The sequence below is a fragment of the Corapipo altera genome, unplaced genomic scaffold, assembly GCF_003945725.1.
Source record: "Corapipo altera isolate COAL_440 unplaced genomic scaffold, ASM394572v1 78, whole genome shotgun sequence".
NCBI lineage: Eukaryota > Metazoa > Chordata > Aves > Passeriformes > Pipridae > Corapipo > Corapipo altera.
The window spans coordinates 8,811,208-8,831,963 of NW_020884904.1; the positions used below are offsets into that span (position 1 = coordinate 8,811,208).

At 42.2% G+C, this 20,756-nt stretch overlaps 1 protein-coding gene across 11 annotated transcripts in view; it reads right to left on the reverse strand.

Moving 5' to 3' along the window:
* BRSK2 (BR serine/threonine kinase 2) overlaps positions 1-20,756 on the reverse strand; it is a 312,908-nt gene that overhangs the window by 80,485 nt on the left and 211,667 nt on the right. For all 11 annotated transcript variants that reach the window (XM_027651228.1, XM_027651234.1, XM_027651231.1 and 8 more), the window contains exons 4-5: positions 14,255-14,395; positions 4,008-4,124 (exon numbers count right to left, since the gene is read on the reverse strand). In XM_027651228.1, the coding sequence (XP_027507029.1) occupies positions 4,008-4,124; positions 14,255-14,395 (258 nt within the window). The remainder of the gene's footprint in view (positions 1-4,007; positions 4,125-14,254; positions 14,396-20,756) is intronic.

Here is a 20,756-nt window from a genome sequence, read left to right on the forward strand (position 1 = left end):
TGCTGTGCAATTTCTGCCATAAGCAGAATAAATCCTGCAGACCCTACACACATCTCCCTTTCCCCTCGAGGGTCGAAATTTGAAACGATGGCTTATTCCTTTGTGCTGTGTATATGCAGGATTTTCTCAATATACATTTCCAGTAATGGGGATTCATTACAATCAAGGCCCAATGAGCAGTCCGTTAAGTGAGAAATTATGTCAATGAAACAGCAAGTCCATCCTTACCTCTCTGTCCTATACAAACACAACTGGACTGAACTATTATGGTTTTCTCCAGGTCATCATCAGTGCTACAGAAAACCATGCAGACCTAAGGACTGACTCCCAGAAAACAGTGACTCTGAGGTATGCAATACATCATACTTCAGGCTACATGAGGCTACTCTTCATGAGGCCAGTCAAAGCTCTGTGGTGACCTGAAGACTACCCAAACTTTGGACCGAACTTAGCAGATCACTCGTGACAGCAAAGAATTTTTGACTGCTGTCTAATCACTCTGCTGAACTGACAAAGTTAGCTGTAACACATGGCTCAACCCCATCTGAGCCTCCCACTCTGACTGACAGAAATACCTGGAGACTCCTTGCATGACTTTCAATGGAAACGTTACAGTTTCATCTCATTATCAGTGTTCACAGTACAGATAAAGCCATTCTCCAAATTAACTTCTGGGTGCATGGAGGAGCATCTCATCACAGCTCAGTATCTCAGCCATGTTTCAGTCTATTTTGTTCCTTTTCATGCTGGCTGAAAGCACCAACTACAAGGGTAGGTAAAACTGTTGCCTTGAAAATCTCTAAGGTTGGTTACTGTGTGTGCTCCAAAGGAAAGGGAGTCATAACTGGATTACCTTTCTCTGTGAACAGTGTGGCATATTGTTATATATTCCTTCCTTCCTTCCTCCCTCCCTTCACCCCCCAAACCAGAGAGATCACAAGACACCAGTATCAGCCATGCTGGGCTCCATGCCAGGAGAATTAATGAAGTGGTGTAATAGCTCACACGGAGGTCTAGTGATTGGCAACACACTTAAAATGCATCTGCAAGGCAGGAGATCATAGCGTTGCTGCTGTGTTCTGTTTATTACAGGCACATCTCTTCCGTTCCATTGATTTCTTTATTAGCACATTTTAAGGCCACAATGTGGGGGCTGGATCTGCTTGAAGCATGGAGCTTTGAATTCCAGCACAGCTTATGGGAAGGAAGTCTCCCTTTGAGACTCCAGATCTGGATGACAGAGCTCGGTGCTAAAAAGAACCGGAACCCTACTGAGAGGTTCCCAAGGAGTCTGAAAAATCCTACAGAGCAACTGAGACTGGGTTGGGAAAGGGAACAATTTTATCTAAAGAGGATAGAGGCTTTGTGGTAACTGCAGGGAAGACTTCATTCCAGAGCCCCATCTAACCTGACCTTTAATGTTTCCATGGACAGGGCACCCACCACTGCCCTGGGAAACCTCAGTATTTTACAACCCTCAATGAAAAAAAACTTCTTCCTTATATCTAATCCGTAGTGACACACTTGCAGTTCAAAACCGTCATCCTATCACAACAGGTCCTGCTAAAAAGCCTGTCCCCGTCTTTTTTATAGGACTGCTCCCTTCCAGTACTGAAAGGTGGCAACAAGGTCTCCCTTGAGCCTTCTCTTCTCCAGGCTGAACAACCCCAACTCTCTCAGTCTGCCCTCACAGGAGAAGTGTTACAGTCCTTCAATCATCTTTGTGGCCTCCTCTGGAGCTGTTTTAACAGGTTGACATCCTTCTTGTGCTGAGGACCCTGCAAAGCTGGATCCAGTGCTCCAGCTGGCGTCCCACCAGTGCAGAGTAGAGGGGCAGCATCACCTCCCTTGACCTGCTGGCTATTATTCTTTTGATGCAGCCCAGGGCAGGGTTGGTTTTCTGGGCTGCAAGTGCACATTGCTGGGTCATGTCCAGTCTTTCATCCATCACTACCCCCAAGTCCTTCTCAGTAGGACTGCTCTAAATTCTTTCATCTCCCAGCCTGTATTGAAGATACTGGGTGTTTCCCTGATCCAAGTGTGGGACATTGTGAGCCTTACCATCACAGTTCCTTGTTTTTCATCTGTGCTGCTAAGAGCTCAAATCTTGATTAGACATGGACAGAAAAAAATGGGTGGGTCCCATCAACCAGCATTCTATCATACCATGAACTTCATATAATTTTGCTATCCATTATTCATGACTTGGAAAGCAGGGCCATATGGCCTAGGACTGAGAGGCAGTGGCTGGGCTGTAGAGGGAACCCCAATGGTTCCATGTCTACCCCAAACTGTCTTGGCCTAGAGCACGGACTGAAAAAGCATGGACTGTAATCAGCTGAGGACAGGGCTGAAGTCATCAGATTCAGACTACCAAAGGCCAAAAAGAGTGATAGAATCATAGGATCAGCCAGGTTGGAAAGGACCTCTGAGATCATCAAGTCCAACCCTTGATCCACTACCACCATGGTTACTAGACCATGGCACTAAGTGCCACATCCAGTCTCATCTTAAAAACCTCCAGGGATGGAGGATCCACCACTTCCCGGGGCAGCCCATTCCAATGCCTGATTACCTTCTCTGTAAAGAATTTCTTCCTAATATCCAACCTAAACCTCCCCTGCCAGAGCTTAAGACCATGCCCTCTTGTCTTACTAATAGCTGCCTGTGAGAAGAGACCAACCCCTACCTGGCTACAACCTCCTGTCAGAGAGTTGCAGAGTGACGAGGTCTCCTCTGAACCTCCTCTTCTCCAGGCTAAACAACTCCAGCTCCCTCAACCTCTCATCATAAGACTTTCGCTCGAGTCCTTTCCCCAGCCTTGTCACTATTCTCTGGACCTGCTCCAGCACCTCAATATCTTTCCTGAACGGAGGGGTCCAGAACTGGACACAGTACTCCAGGTGTGGCCTCACCAGCACTGAGTACAGAGGAAGAATCACTTCCCTGGTCCTGCTGGCCACACTGTTTCTGATACAGGCCAGGATGCCATTGGCCTTCTTGGTCACCTGGGCACACTGCTGGCTCATGTTCAGCTTCCTGTCAATAGTCAGTTTTGTATGGCAGGAAGTGGAAATCTGCTGGTACTGTCTGGTTGCTGAGCTTGCTGTTACAACAAATTCAGACACAGCTAAAAGCTGATGTAGTGGTGCCAGGCTGCAGCAGCTCGATGCAGCTGCTGCCCTTGCTACAGTTCATTGCTGCAGCCCCTGCACAGACAACTGGACACCATGCCACAGCACTGGGAGGGGGTGGGACACAGTCCAGTGGTGCCCTTAGGGACAATGGTGATGAGAGAGCCTTCCCCTGAAGAGCATGTCCTGTCCCTAGCCAGGCACTCGGGCTTTGCTCAGTTGTTGAGGCTTACTGCCAGCTCCCTTGGAAAGTCCTACAAAGCTCTTGCTGGCAACTGAATTGCCACGGAAATGTCTTTAGATTGCCCCTGCAATATTCCTCCAAGTAGTCTCCTTTGTAAGTGTTATTCATGCCCTGCTTGTAATTGCAAAGGACCCTGCTTCCTCCCCCTCAATCCTGCACAGCTGAAACAAAGCAGTGTGGAGCATGAACAGGAAGAGCTGCATGCAAGCAGTCAGTCTAATCAGGACACGCAAGTTCCATTTAAGAACCTCTAGACTAATTTATTTTTTCACTCCCTAATATTTTCAAAGTCTCTTCTTACAATAGTAAACACTACTGCTTTCAGTTACCAAAAACTACATGGCCAGTAAATGCAAACATATACCAGCACATGCAGATGAATCCAAACCTGAAAGCCTTAATTTTTATATCCATATATGACACCTACAGTGGCCTACTTTTCACTGTACAGCACTTAATCCCCCTTCTTTTAGCTATCTGATACACTACATGCATATATAAACTTATTATCTTGCTGGGAAATACCAATGTAGTGTGTAGGTCTGCAGGTCTTTAGTGACCCTTACTACAGACAACTTCTGTGTCTGGAATCTATCACTCATTTTTGCAATATGCTTTGAGACACTCACCCACAACTGGTTTCTAACAAGCTGTCCCCAACCTGCAGCGATGCCATCCCGAAGTCTGCTATCCGAATATTGTTCTTTTCATCCAGCAGTAGGTTTTCTGGTTTTAAGTCCCTGTGGCTGTAAAGAGAGGATCAGAATGTGAGTTAAATTATCCACAACAGCTTTCCCACTCTGAAACTTGTTTTTTTATCCAGAACAGCACCCAACCTGTTATATTTTAGTTGATTTAATTTTATTTCTTGTTCCACGCAGGAGAACACACGTATTCAAGATCCAAATCTTTGCAGTATTCTAGACTGTATCTCAGATGCCCACTCCTGATGAACGCAATGCCTGCAGTGCCCTGACAGGAAATGAACATCTTCAACTTCCAGTGATACCAACATAGTATAAGGGAGAAATCGAGGGAAATAGGTGGGAGGAGAATTCCAGCTTGGATTTAGGGCTGATATACTCTGTAATATGCCAGCTCTTTAAGGTAGGAGGCAACACTATCAATATATTCTGTCAACAACATGAAACAAAATGTGTGATATCTAGAGAAAAAACATTATTGATGTAAATGCTACTGCAAAAATCCCTTATTGGGAGTTGTTTGCATAGGCATATGGCTTTGAAATAATTTTGGGTAATTAGTTTTGATGGAGAAACCCCTTCAACACAGCACTGCTTATAACCGAGGGTGTCAGCAGTGGGAAGGAAAAGAGAGGATTCCCTCCCTTCCATCAAAGCTCCATTCTCTTATTATTTGGCACCATGGGAAGAGTCAGGCAGCCACGATCTTCAGGATGGCTCTAAATCACAAGTATCATATATTGACTAATTTATTAATCTCCATTAGTCACAGTCAACACCACTGTGCTCCCATGTCTGCTTTTTAGTACTTGGGTGCTTTTGAACAACTGCTACATTCACTTGATTTTATATCCAAAGATCTTTCACAAAATTTGTAACGACTTTGTTTTTTGTTTCTTTTTATTTGCAACTCTTGAAAAGTCACAGAGATGAGGGAAACATTTTGGGCAGACCAAAGAAAAAGCTCTTTTCTTGCTTTTGCTTACAAGAAGGCAAAATCAGTCTTTGATGTCTTGCTAATAAAAGGTCCAAACAGAAGCACTTGAATAGGCAGAACAGGCCAGCTTTGCTGGCTAGTCAGAACACAAACCTTTGGGAAAGGGACAGCCTGATGTGCAAGTGTCAGGCTACACTCATTTGCAACAATGATTCAGTAAAAGCAGTTACTCTGATCCAAAAGAACTCAGTAAAAGAACCAGTGTCAGAATAGTCAAGTGACACCCATCATGGAAGGCAGCCTTATCATCATTGCATATCCTAAAGACATTCCTCTAGCATTCCTCATGCATGCAAGTGTAATTCTACCTCTATACCAGTGTAAAGAAGGACAGTCACTACCCTCTCAGAGAAAAATGAGCAGCATGACAATACCTTGGAAATTAGATCCTCTGATCTGCAGAGAAGCGTGGAATGATCAGTTAGAGACAACTCGTAAATAATGCAGGTCAGTTCTATGTAAAACCAGAGCACACTGTAATAGGACACCTGGGGACTGTAACAATTATTTCCAAAGGAGACTTCCAACAAAAGAGTGCACATTCAAAACAGTTACTGGTCATTTACCTTATCACTGAGACCTATGACTCCTTCCCTCTCACTTTTCAAAATTTAGTCTCCAATCTTGTATAAATGTGATAAACCCTGCACGTTAAAATGGCCTTGTTAACCATGGGCAAACTATCCTGTAGATAATGGAGCATCATGATTCTGATTTGTGCATATTTTCAACTGAAAATCCCAAAGGTGCTTTATCAAATCTATCTTTCTCGCAGAAATCCCAGCTTTGAGGTAATTGGAGATAGAAGATGTATTAGCTTTAAACTATCAAGATAGTCATAACTGGTTGACAAAAAATGTAGGAGATACGTGACAAGGAAAGGTTTCAGAGTCAGTGAATGACCAGCTAATGGTCAGGAAAAGAACCCCCGGATGCCATCATCAAGGACAGCAGTCCTGGACAAAGGCAAGATCATCAACATATGCCAAAATTCAATATATTCCAGCTCCAGTAGTGAAATGGAGTGAAGAACCCACAGTTCTAAGGCAAGCTAGGAAAGTTGGACATTAATGAGATAGTAATGCGTGATTTAAACTTTCCTCCAGCATACATCCTGGACAGTTCTCATCTTACAACTGCTTTCACTGATGGGGTACTGGGGAGACCTTATCCAACTGGGGCACTGTGCTGAATTTTCCCTGTTTGAGGACCAGTAGTTGTTTGTTGCTATGAAACAAGAAATCTCCCCACAGCTCAAGCTCAGTGTGTCCCCTTCTACCATGCATAGTTTTTCAGTGACTATAGTTATTTTTCAGTGTTGGCAACTGCTCCTGTCTGACTGCTGAACTGATACAGGCTATAGAAGTTGAGGGTGCTGCTGCCTGTGCCTGTTCCACTGTTTGAGCACTGCATGATCTGATATGATTCATATATATATATATATATATTCAGTCTGTAGCAGGCATACTGCTGACATGTGACTTTTGTACCTAAAAACTGAATCTTTCGCTTATCCTAAAATTGTGCAGCTTATTTAGAGAGAAGAGAGAAAACATGTAGGAATCACCAAGGTGGAGCACGACCTAAGCACAGGACATCCACAAGAGTTTCTCCAGCCATGGATGCATGTTCACAACAAAACATCTTATTTCAGGAAAACAGTGCAGCTAAAGGAAATGCAAAAAAGCTCCCCTTCCCTGATTCAAAGCTTCCAGCCTTGGCAGATCTGCCACAGGCCCTGGCTGGAACACAATTTATGTGCATCTTGAACCAGCTCCTCTCTCAAACCACTGAGAGACAGTGAAAGGGAAGGGATGATGCCTTTGGAAATGAGTACAATATTCACTAGTGGAAAGGAGTCTCCTTCTTCCCCTCTCATCCTGTCTTCCCATCAGCTGGGATCCACAACACAGTTTTAGGGAGAATCAAGTGGGAAAATGAGGTTCCTGTAGAGTGGTATACATATTGTAGAGTTTTTTTTGAGAGCCATTCCAAGAAAGAGAGGAAAAAGGAGGTGCCACCATCCACATTCCAAACATGGAGTAAGCTTCACCTCACTGTGCTGCGGAAGGGTTTTCCATGAATGATGAGGCTACATGGGCTGATGGAGGTCTTTAAGGAGAGGTGCTCACCCACCTCCCAGCAAGCATTTTGAAAGCTTTACGTTGGGATTGGGAGACTTGTGGTGGGATAGTATATGTGAAAAAAAACCTGGAGTAGGAACAGACCTTAAGGTGCTTTCTTTTCCTCCAGACACTCATCAAAATAAAGCTAAAAAAATTATCAGCCCTTCACTATAGAAATTATCACTTCACTGAGAAGAGAGGACAGACTGGACTCTGTTGAGAATCATTACATTTATTGCTGCCTGGGCCCCAAAATACAAGAACTGTCATATACAGCAGTTTTGTATCTCTCTGACCCTTCTCCATCCCTCTTTCAACAGTCCCTAATGTCCAGTATGGATGGCTAGCATAGGAATTTCATGGCAGCCTGAGTATGTTTTTTGTATTTTGGCAGTACTGTTCTCAGAGATCAGAGTGCCAGTGGGATTAGACAGTACTTGCACATTCAAACACAAGAGAATTGCATGCTCCAATGAAAATTTTCTTCTAGTTGGAACATTTCTCTGATATCCATTTTTGGACCACTCTGAATTTGCCGAGGAAGCATCCTGGGGATAGAAGTCAGGGCAAGAGTTTGCACCAGAGTGGCAGAACCAGCATCACTGCCACTGGGAAAGAGACTTCCTCTCTGCATTTGCATTTCCCATCTTTGTATTGCCAGCTTTCCAAATGCCAAGGGGAAGGGAGAGGAACATATGGGAATAGGGAAGGCTTGTTATAATTTACCTAAGAGCCCAGCAGCCTGGACTGCCTAACGCATTCACATTTGAAAAGAATTCTCTTGTGCCAAAATGAAACAAAACAAAACAAAAATCCCACTGTATGTGGTAATTACTTGGCATTAATGGAACAGTGCAGAGTAAATGCATTTAATTTGGTCCCATTCCAGCTGATCTCTCTGGCTCTCCATGTCTTATATGACCGCATCAACTCCTCTCTCTGCAGGTGAACAGAAGACTCGTTACCCTTTTGTTGTTCTAAAGGCTCTAAAGCTGTAGGAGCTTTATCACATGGCTGGAAAACCAGAAGAAAGCAGCTTCTTTACTGACAAACACAGTAAACTCTCCAATTGAGCCTTGCATATGCTGAGAAAGAATATGACTGAGAAATGCAGCACTGCAAAAGAAGTCAGTGTAAGCCTGATCCATAGTGGTCACAGACTCCCAGAGCTTCTCAACCAAGAAAAGAGCACAAGAAGTTGGCCTCAGGAGCAGGCATCCAGCAGGCTTCTGAAGGGAAAGTGAATGAAAGAAAGGGAGCCACTAAACAAGCCATGGCAGGGGAAGCACCCACTGTCAGACTCTCTGCAACATCCCCCTTTTAAAAGACACAACAAAGGCCTTACAATTTCCTTGCAGCATAAGATAGATACAGAGAGAGCTCTGAAAAAATTGTCCCATGGAAATGCACCATTCTTGGAGATGGTGCATAGAAAATGAAAGGTACATATATGCATTAACATGTTCCAGCTTCCCACTTACACACTGGTCATGCCTGCTTTCTAGTTACTGCCAGAGATGCTATTCAGACAGTTCCCACAGTTCCCTCTGTTACCATTCTAGTCCATCCTCCTGCTCTGGGAATATCCCCGTACTGAATATCTGTACTGAAGCAACTGCAGTATACATAAAAAACAGAAGTAAAACAGTCTGACTGTCACCCAGGGCTGGCAGAAGAATTTTAGTGTAGGGACAGACTCTAGATTTTGGATTCAGAGGAGCTATGTCACCTGGTATGAGATGATGAACTAAGCCATTATTTTGAAGTGATTTTTGAGCTGAAATGTTCATATTGGTTTCTATGACAACTCATTGTAGGTCACAGATTTCTAACCCAAGAAACCTCTTAATTGGAGTAGTTGCAGGTCATTTGTACTAATCAAATTGGTGGTTACTTCGCAAATGCTTTCCTTACTGACCCCAAACTCCCAGTAGGGCCAGACCACAGAATAATTGTTCTGCACTATGCCTCTTAAAGTGCCTGATGTGATGCAGATAATTTATCAGTAACAATTAATAGTAGGAGAAGCATTATTTTAAATTTCATTAACAGAAAAAGCCTTTAATCTTATATTCTCCTGCTTCTGCAAATCAGATCCAAACACATAACTTGTATCTACCTACAGAAGAATCTTTGTTTACAGCCATGGTTGCTATGCTCAAATTTAGTAAGTTTTCACAGAATTCTGCAGAGCAAGTAAATGTAACTATAGCTAGGAAAGGGACAACATCTATAAACATATCAGGAATCCTGGGGAAGGATTTGTATGCATAAAACATTGCTTGCTTTTTTAACAATTATTTTCATTAATCTATTAAAATGTATTGTTTCTCCTTACCAACCCCTCCTCAAAACATATAGTCATGCATTTCAAAGCCAGAACAACTGGTCAGGTCTGATCACTACTGCTGTACTTGCCAGAGAATCTTACCTGGCTATGTGTACAATAAGACTATGCTATTTTTGAGTCTCCAGTGGCTTATATAAAGAAGTAAACTTACAAAGATACATGTACTCTGACTTTAGCTGAGCTGGTAACTTTGCCTTTGGCACTGCAGCTGCTACACTTGATGGGTTTTCTCCGGTTTCCTGTACAAGGGTTATCTGAAAATTCCTCACTGTTTTACAGTGAGTCTTGATCACAGTTCTGAAACTCCTGGATTCAGGTAATGATTGGTGAATATCAGCTCCCAACAGGGGAAAAACGTACCCTTCTCACTTCTGATAGCCTGAAAGAGAACTTGAAAACCTAAAGACTCAAGGACCAGAAAAAATTCCAAAACAGCAACCAACCTTATTAAATTCCACAATTTCTAGACCAATTTCACATTTGGAGGCCTTGAGTCATGATTTCAAGGTGTCCAGCTGCTGCAGTATTCAGCATTTGACAGAACCTCCCTGCAGAACACCACAGCAGGCTCCTTATGAAGTAAGGCAGAGCAGGAGTCATGAGTAGGGTGGCACTATCTGACAGAACATGGCACCTGGCATTCTTCAGCTTTCTCTGTTTCTCAGAGACACCCCAGATTTGTCCCTAAAAGGATGCTTTCCTTACTGACAGTGCTCTGCAGCTTCTGCCTGCAAGAATATACCAGAGATTTTGACACTACTGCTGTGAATGTGTTATTTTATGAGGAGCCTTTCCCCCTCTGCACTGAGGGGAAGAACACAAGGCAAACTCAAACAAAGCTCTTATTCATTGCCTCAGCCCTTTAAGTCACACACCCCCATGCCTACGCATGCACACACAGACACACTTGAGCAAGAGCCTTCCTTGTGTGTGCTCGAACAAGCACAGCCCCAGGCAATGAAAGGAGAAAGGGCCCTCATAATTGTCATTTATCAATATTCATAAAGAACCTGCCTTAACCCCTCTTGTGTATGCTCAGGGAAAAAAACAAAACCACAAAATGAAACGCAACCAAAATAAAAATAAAATGAAATAATCATCTCACTGCTCATTACCGCAGGGGATTTCCTCTCAATGTCACCACTGCCCTGCGCAGTAATTGGCATTATCTGTTATCTCTGAAGCCATAATAAGGTTTGCCACGGGGCATTTTCTGTAATCATATTTTTATTTGTCAGCTTGTGAGATGCAGACACCGAATATGAGCCCGACCAAAGCCGGAGCCCAGGGCCGGGAGGATGCGCGGCGCCAATCCCCGCTCCCGCCGGTGATGTCACGCCCAGCCAATGCGGCTCCCGCCAGCCCTCCCTCCGCTCCCACCCGCGGCTGCCGCTGCAGCATCCCCAACACCGACATCAAAGAGGCTCTTCCCGAGGAAACCAAGGATTTGTGACCTACCCCAATACGTGCTCCCACACTGTTTCCGACAGAAAATACAGTCGGCACTGAATTAGCCGACAGCTCTCCCACAGTATGGAGGCAGGACGTTCAAAAGGGACTATTGATTTGGGGCACCCAGCAGAGGTATCTTAAAGGCCCTGAATTTAGGAAAGTGGACACCCAGTATTAGGTGAATGGCAGTTTAGGAAAAAAACCAATCATCATCACTTCTGTCCAAAGAAAACTTCCCAGGCTTGGATGGTCTTAAACTGATGTCTGAGGAACCTCAGGTTCCTCTGCCATTTCTTGCACCGTTGCCGAGTGCGTCTGCTCCAGGCACTGCAGCACAGCGCAGAGCCCTCAGAGCAAGCACAGAGGGAGAGCTGAAGTAGAAGCAATAATGCTGCATCACTGAGCTAACTGCTTGGCTTGCCAGCTCAGGCAAAGCAGCAAGGTAACACGGGATCCCACGAGATACCTCTGCATGGTGCTGTCAGTTTGCTGCACAGTTGCCTGTGGGTCCCTAGCCTGGCACAGTGCTATGTACACACAGAAGTCCTCAGAGGACCCTACAGTGGGTTATCTATAAGCATTCTCCCATGGACAACCTATATCATAAAAACCCCATAAGTGACTGCACCACAGAGTGAGATACATCAAATACTCTCCCATTGTTTCCAGTAAATAGAACAAGAACAGAAAGCACATACATTTTTAAAACAACACACAAACAGACTCAAGCTCTACACCTATTCTACTTCCTTTTCTCAGCTGCTTGTTTGAAAACACCTCTCAGACAGAAGCTATCTCTCCACACAGGAACAGCCAAAGCCTTTTACTGATGGGAGGATTGGGGAATCCTTCCTGAATCTTTGATTCAGGAATTCTTTGATTCAGGAATCCTGGTGCATCAATGCATTTTGAGCAGTGAATGCTGACTGTGGTTACATACTCCTGTGAAAGTAAGCCACAGTTATTTCAAAGTGTTTTGGGAGGTACAGGAAGAAGATGGGACAATGATATGGGGCTGGGGATAGCAGCCCATCAATCTATTCTGCCAGTACGTCAGAAGCACACACATTTAGTCATTAACCAAAGCAGAAGCCTTCATTTTTCAACGTGGTCATAACTGGATAACCTGGCTGATGAGATGATTTGTCATTTCACTGCCCCACGACAGGACAAGGTCAGGCTTCGTTGCTTAGGAAAGCACATTAACTTTTATACTCACACACATGCACACATATGTATTTATGCATGCTCTGATTTTCTGATAACGGTCTAGAATACGACACAGAATCTAATATAACACAGACCACACGAGTCTCAGAGTGACCCGGAGGGAGAGCTTATGATTTACTGCTAACTTATTCAGAACTAGATGCTAGTCAAGTGGGAGTTAGCAAGGAGACAGGGGATTTACTTATTAGCAAGACTACTGCCCACAATCCAATATGTTTAACAGAAGAAAATGGATTCCTCAAGAGAGAAAGGCACTCTGCCTTGAAGATTTCACATATTGTTAAAGCTGCAGAGATGCTTGCCTGTCTGTCTGACATGAGACTCACCATGATCCTCACTCAGTTTATTAAAGTCTCCCAGATCAAGAAGTATCCATCATAAGCCCAAAGGACTAGCATGTATGTGCATTTTTTAGTACAAACTATCCCAATGGAGATTGAGATTTCTCCAGAATATTCATTTGGAAGAGCAAATAATTTCTCTTCAATTGTACTTAAACATTTTCGAGTCTTCTTGGATTGGATTTCTAAGTATTAAGCCAACTAGGAAACAGAAACATGTACGTATGCAATCCACCAGTGGTTACACCGCCCAGTGTATATAAAAAATAACAGCTCTGCAACCTACCAAGGTTGTATGCTGGTTCTAAAACGGTCAGGATGACTCAGTGCAGTGGATTAGCAGGGAGGAAAAATTGTGGAATTCATAGAATAAAACTGATCAGACATCTCTGCCAATAGAGTAAACTTAGATCTTCTAGTTAGGGCATGCAACCTGCTCTTGGCCTTTTTGGGAATTTCTCTGACTATTGTAACCCTGACTGTACCAGGTAGACATTGTCCTCAGGATCGTCTCACCCAGATCTACCACCTTCGAACTGTCTCTTCTGCTAACAGTACATTTTTCTCAATATATCCTCAAGAAAGGCTCTTCTTTCCATTTAGAAATATGCTGTCTTTCTGATTACTATTTCCTGTTGAAATGAGTCAGAGATGATGGGGGAGGCTAAAAAAGCAAGTTAAAATATTTAAGCATCCATTTTTGCTGTAGCCTTTTATGCTGGGGCCATCTGGTTTGTGAGTTTTCAGCACAAAACTGGGGGTACAGAAAATCCCTGTAAGGCTGCTGAGAAGGAACCACATAGTGATTATGCAAATCCAGCTACTGCAATATCTATCTGTGGCCCTTGGCCTCCTGGAGTGGGGGATCTATGGCTGGCTGTGGCTATGGAGAAGCAGCCACGCAGACAATGTAGATGTTCTCCCTCAGCCAATCTAAATGCAAGGAGATGCACTTATGAGAGCAAGGAGCAGGCAGTTATGGGTCAGCAGCTATACAGAAACTCTTGTGCTCAGACTGATTACAACAACTTGATTTCAGTATAATTTAAATTACCTAAACTTGCTGGAGATGAAGGAGAAATCGGTGCAATTTAAAACACCACCTGATATCACAGGTTAAACCACACCCGATGGTTAAATAATATGATGGAATTAGAAAGTATAAGAAAATTCTTCCCTACTGGAAAGGAAATTAAAGGCAATGGTGACTCAAATGCCCAGAAGGGACTCAGTGAAGGTTGCCAAAAGCCAGCAGGTTTTAAAAAAAACGAAGGAAGCCATAAAATGACTGCTGTATTTGCAATCGTCCCAGGATTCTTCAGGGATTCATTTTGATACAGTGTATATAATCTTAATTATTAGTAAGTGCCTCAAAAATTATGGAAATGAAACTGTTTTCCTTTGGTAGTTTTGGTTTTTCTGTTTAAAGCATTACCTGTGAATGAATTCTCCTCCAGTGAAAAATGACAGACAATCTTCTCCATGAAAAGTCTATTTGTGACTGGTGCATTGTCTCATAGATGGTCAAGAATTAAAAAATACATCAGTATTTTACCCAATGCTTTTAGAGCTTTACAACATCAGTAATTTATCAGAAAGTAAAAATATCAAGGTAAGATCCCTTTATTATAAGCTTTTATGTAACAGGTAACTCCTGTGGAAATGGCTGTACTCACCATATTGAATGACTATGGCAGAAGTCTAAAGCAGAGATGATTTGTCGGAAGAACTTCCTGGCTTCTTTTGGTGTCAATCTTCCCTTTTTTACGAGATAGTCAAAGAGCTCCCCACCTGACACATGTTCTAGCACCAAATACCTAGAAAATAACAAAGCCAGGATTTTGTAAGTACGTGATCATATCAACCCCTTCACAGTCACACAGTTGTACACAAACACTTCTATTTATGGTCAAGGAGATCAATGCTTCTACATAGTGGTCAAGGAGAACACTTCCAGAAATAACTGCGGAGGAGAATCAGAATTTTAAAATCAGGAGTGATTAGTATTTTTAACAGGGGTCCTGCAAACTTCAGACCTGACACTGTTGGACTCAGCATCTAATATCATAATGAGAGAGAATCAAGAAGCAAAAAGTTACTCAAAAGACCAGAGGGGAAGAAGAGAATAATCAGGAACAAGGTTCCACAGTAGCTCTTCAAGCTGCAGTGGAATAAGACTGTGTACCAGGAAGCCTCAGGTCCTTTAACCAAGCTGACAGTTCTTTCATAAAACAGCTGTAGCAAAGCTTCATTCAGAAAGAATCAGGCAGATGTCAACAAATTAGAGCGAATTAAAAAAAAAGGTGAACCATGTAAATTATGGAAAAAAAAACAACAACATGTGTGCAGCCTACATAAAAGATTCAGATTTTGCTGCTGAACACCAGTTATTTGCTGGAGTAGCTTCCTGTCCTTGCAATTCACACGTGAAAAATGTGACAGTGAGTGAATAAATGCGGCACAAAGGGGGCCTAAGAGCGATAGAGGAAATTCAAGGCCTCATATTGCACTCCTGGCAGTCATAGAGCAAAAAGTAAAACCTTCTGCAAGGAAAGAACTTGCCATAGGTGGACCCTCTTGTTGTAAGCTGGGGAAATGAAAGGCAGCCAAGCAGAGGAAAATAGTATAAATCTCTGGAAATGTTGCCGAATAGTGGGAATGAAACAGTTTTTCCAGGAAAGTGGCAGGAACGCCATCAACAGAACCACTTAAAACTAAACCAGATATAATATGGACTAAGAAAGAGGATTGCTTAAAATCTCCATAAACTTTTTCCATCTCCATTATGATTTTGGGGCCTAGCATCTCCTTGTTTTTTTTGCTTCGCACATGCTATTTTAATGCAGTATAAAGAAATTACAGAGTGAGGTAATTTACCCAGAATCTGAAATAACAAGTATAAACATCAGTGTAAAGCATCAATGTAAAGGTGAACAGTGGATTCACACCTTTGGCAATTTGTCTGCAAGACATCACCAGAAAACTTGCAAACAAGAATTAGTTATTTTTCCAAGTTTTGAATGCACTGCTCAGTCCCTGCCTCCCAACAGCACAGCAGACCAGGCTGAACTGTACGTGCACTATGATCCATCAATCCTGCTTTACAGTAGGATAGTTTTACTACCGGCACTAATCCACTTCTTCAAATTTGAGTGGACAATGAAAAACAATTAATCCAAAACACTGTCTTTTCTCTACCTCAAGCAGCATAACCTCCAAGGAAATTTCTGAATTTGAAATGGAAAGTGAAGAAGACTGTTATCAATTTGGAGTCTTAATTATTACTGTTTTCAACGCTTCCAAAAAGATAGGACAGAAGAAGGACTAAAAGCAGTTCTGAGGAAAGTAAAACTACCTTAATGATAATGGTATTAGCCTTGAAGTTGCAAAAGTGGAACCTGAGCTCCTGGTTAATCATCAGCTCCTGAGCAACTTCCATGTGTCAGTTCTCACCTAATATATGGAGAAAGCGCTTCCCTGACTTTCAGAAATGCAGCAAAGTCTGCAGTAAGACAGACATTAATACTGTCTTCCAGTTAAATATGTACTAAAAAAGCACAAAAAGTGGACAACAAAATGAAATTATAAACTTTAGGGAAATTTTTATTTTTTGCATTTTTTATCAAAATAGAAACATTTACAAGAAATATAGTAATACTGAATTTTCCCCCTTTCATTAAAATGAGTAAAAAAAGAAAAGTCTTAACTTGAAAATCACATTTGGAATATGTGGCTTATCTTCTCTCAAAGACAGATGAGTAGTTACTAGACTCTCTACTGAGTACACCTTGGTAACTTGGAGATCACTGCGTATTCACATTACATTTTTTGAGTAAGTCATTGAAATGCTCAGAAGAAAGCTGATATGCAGTAACCAGAGGCACTGGGGTATCCACATGGTCAAGTCCCAGTCCTTGCTGTCTAAGCCTTGGCTAGGAGACAATCTGATAAGAGGGTTTGCTATATAATTCATTCTCTGTCTCACATTAGAGACAGATGTGGCTAACTATCCAATATGGCAGACGCAAGCCTGGCACAGAATCAATCCTAAGATTCCTCTTGACAGCTCCCTCTCTCACTGTGCCCAGCAGAAGCTGGATACCAGCAGTGCATCTTGCCCCCAAAATTCAAATTGCTAGCTGCTTTCCTTTTCTGGGAGGTACATTACAAAGATGATTGCAGTTACAGGCATATAGAACACCCTCCACACTGCTTTCAAATGTGCAATTTTGGAAAATAACAGACCCAGCATTTCTGTCACCCACAGCAGGAACTGCAAAGCAATTTATTTTCATCAACTTCATCTTATTAAAAACACTCAACAAAAATGCACTGACACGTTGTATGAAAAATAAAACAAATTGAAAGACAGGGAGCATTTACAAGGTTATTCATTTTTTGCTTGCCACCTAGAAGCACTAGATATAATAATGGAAATGAACAGGGGAGAGCATTTGAAAAAGATTTGTGCCTATGACAACTCAAGGGACATGGAGAAGCACAGCGACGATGTATTCTGATCTGACAAAGCCCCCAACGTGACATGAGTGAGAAGGACGACAAACACATTCCCCAGCGGCTGAGTGCAAGATATAAATGCTGCAGGAATCACTCCACAAGTACTACATGGCTATGTTGCAGCTAGGATTCCTGAGTTCAGATTTGCAGCTGGTCACCTGCCAACCCTGTTCCCGCTAGTATGACATGGGTTTTTTAGGATAGCCCCCAACTAGGAGATTTTCCGTTAAACAAGGGCATAATTCAGCACCTGCCTCCATCTCTCTGCAAGCCAATGTTCTGCTGGCACAATTCATGGCACAGTAGTAGTACACTTGTTATTTCCAAACAGGCCAGCGAGAGGGGTTTAAACATTTCCAAGTGCTGCACCGGTTCTAACTATCACTGCGCAGTTTACACAAACCCCACTAAGTGCTGTATATCTGTATCTATCCATCTGTGTATGTGTGAGTGTGCCTAAGTGACTCCACAGAATAAGAGAATAAACACTCTGAAAAGCCAAACAGAAAAAGCAAGGGAAAGAAAGAACATTTTTCCAGAGGCTGGAAAATAAGGCATACAGACACTACATTTTTCCTGAATCCATGGCACAGAAAAGAATCCAGATCTCCTGAGCTCACATCAGTGTCTAAAATCCTTTACTTTAGCAAAGTCCTATAGGATCGGAAGTATGCCAATGCCAGCTCTTGGAGGATCTAGGAGAAGGTAAATAACACGCAGCCTCTAGGGGTGAAAAACACTAAGAAGCATTTTCCCGAGTTTCCTTTCCCTTTTATCTTCCCCAGATATGACAGGTTCTCATTTCACTACAGTACTACTTTTCCCATTTACTCTAAGCAAGCAAGCAAATCCTAAAAATCCTGGAACAGTAACCAGAACTACTCTCCTATTACATTTAGAGATGAAAAGCAACTTATTGGTGAATGAAGCTTTTTTTTTTTTTTTAATCCTATCTATGTAAGATTGACAGCATCAGTCCTCCCATTGTGAAAACATAAGAAAACCCACTCTGTAAGAGCCACTGCAAGGCGGTTCAAGGAAAGGAAAGACCCAGCCTCTGGCTGGCGGCATGCACACTACGTGCTGGGATAATACAGAGAGGACCTATATTAGGACAAATGATGCTGTAAAAGCACTTAGGTCTCACATGTTGGATGCTCTGGACACACACCAGCTCTTCTAATCCTTGCATTTCACATGAGAGAAGCAAGTATTAACAAGCATTAACCTCCTGTTCTTTACTGATAGGGAACTGTGAAGCAAAGTGACTTGTCTGGGGTTACAGTCGCCCAGTATCAGAGCTGAGATTAGCAGCTGTGGTCCCTTATGCCTTCTACTCCATGCTGTAACCACCACCAATTTCCCCTCTGCTTGCTACGATGCTGGAAAAGCCAGAAAACATCAGGGTTCTGCAACTCAATATGAAACCAAGTGCATGCTCAAAATAAATTCTCAATTACGTTTCCTCACTAGATATATTCTTTATGAGGTCGCAAATATTTTCACAGGCCACAGCTTGCTTTCATAAAGACACCAAGGTCCACATCTTGTATTAGTATCTTATGTCCCTGCTACAAGCCAAGACATGAAACTAAAAATCTCCGATTAAGTTTCAAAGCCTGAAGGAGACAAGACTTTGGTCTTTAAAAACAAAGAAGCTGAATACTAAATACAAGAATAATTTTGTTGATTGGAGAGGAACAGAGAGATTGCATCCAGCAGCATTCTATCTATTCCCTTCATTATTTCTCCATCTGCATCCCATCATTACCACCTCCTCAGTGAAAGATTCTGAATTCCTAACCTCAAATGACCCACTACATATCATATCAGAGATATGCACGCAGCTTATAAAACCAAGTTTAGAATAATCCTAGGCTCTTTTCTTTCTTTTTAGTTCATTCCATTTACTCTTTCAGAAACCAAAACAGTAAAGAAGGCTTTTAGGGTGGGTGTTAACTTTGACTCAGGCTTTCTTCAGGTCCCTATACCTTGGTTGTACTGGTATCTTTTATATGTTTTCTTTATTATAAGATAAGGGTTTTCCTATCCATCCAGATAGATAAACTTTAATGTCTAATTTTAGCTAGATATCTTGTATCTGAATTAATTCATCATTATATCTTTGATAAACGCATTCTGGCTCCACTTTTGGTGATTCAAAATAGATATCAGACCATCACAGAAATATAATTTTCTTAGCCACTTTGACCACTCCTTCCGTGCCTCCATCATCCTCATTTTTTTATACTCCATCTAACATGAACTAGCTTCCTTCATTTCTTGTAGCCCCTTCTGTAAGCAATTTAGAATCTCTTCCTTGGCCTTTGTGGTTGAGTTCTGTCCCTGACGAGCCTTCAAAGCCAAGTTCTATCATCCACTTCTTAAATATCCAGGCAAACAATTCTGTGCTCTCATAACATTCCCGCTACACTTGGAAGAGGATCACTGTTAATGACAGAGCTACATCATTGTTTTTCTTCAGTTCCTTCCTGAAGACTGTTCTATGCTGTGATGTTTGACAGCAGCTTGGACTTCCCCTTCAAAACAGCTGATTTGTGTTTTGGATTGTAAGCTGGATTTGTCCCATTCTTGTCCAGTGCCCAGCACAGCAAGGACTTCTCAATGAGCAGTACTGTTGCTCTACACTATTATGAAGACATCACTTAAAACAGCAAAAAAGACACTTCTTGTTATTATTTCTCCTTTCCACCTGGTGGACTATGCTACAACTTGTTAAAGGGTACCTTTTCCCAAGCCCTAGGGAGCTTTAAAGAATAAGTCACAGAGCCCTCACTGAGGCAAGGCAGCTACATGCTACCTACAAATTAGGACTGTAACTAAAGGAACGGGCTGGCTCTGAGCAATGCCTGGAAAAATGCTTTAAAGAAAGAATAACAGGCACAGAGAATACCAGGACCATGCACTACCAGATATTCCTGGCAAAATAACAAACACACCAGATCTGTAAAGAATGAAAAGCTGTCTCTTAGCCATTAGCAAAAATGGTGTTAAATACTAAAATTCTTGCCAGATGGATTGCCTGAAGCAGCCCATCACTGTGTGGGTAAGCAGCTCTTGTTTTCTCAGGACAATTTACAAGACATTCACAGCTACAACAATTAGGTCCTCTGGGGCAATACAAATGTATTTATTATTATAAAAGTGTTAAATGGAGAGAGATCTCTAGATGAAAGCTCATGTTGAAACACAAACTATTTCAGGTAAGCATTATAAATACAAAAAAAGACAGACTACCAAGAAACATTCTCTGATGCTCTAGGAATGGTAGCCAATCCACAGAGCTTCTTGTTTTGGTCAGGCAAGAGAAGGTTTATTTATCAGTGCTTGCAATTAGGGGTGTAGTGGGGAACCAGTTAATAGTTTATTTTTTATTAAATGGAGTGACATTTACATATAATGCACAACCTTGCTTAAACCTAAACAAGTAGGTTCTTCTTCATAAGTCTGAATGTACCACTGGGTACCATCACGCACCACTGGGTGATGTCCTAGAACTCTTACTGTGCCAGAATTAGATTAGATATTCATTTGGCACTAGCTAGTTTTTAAGATGCACAACTTCAGGTGTGCACTCCAGTAAGATGTAAAATCCAGATGCAGTTATACAGAAAGACACACACACAAATACATAAAAAA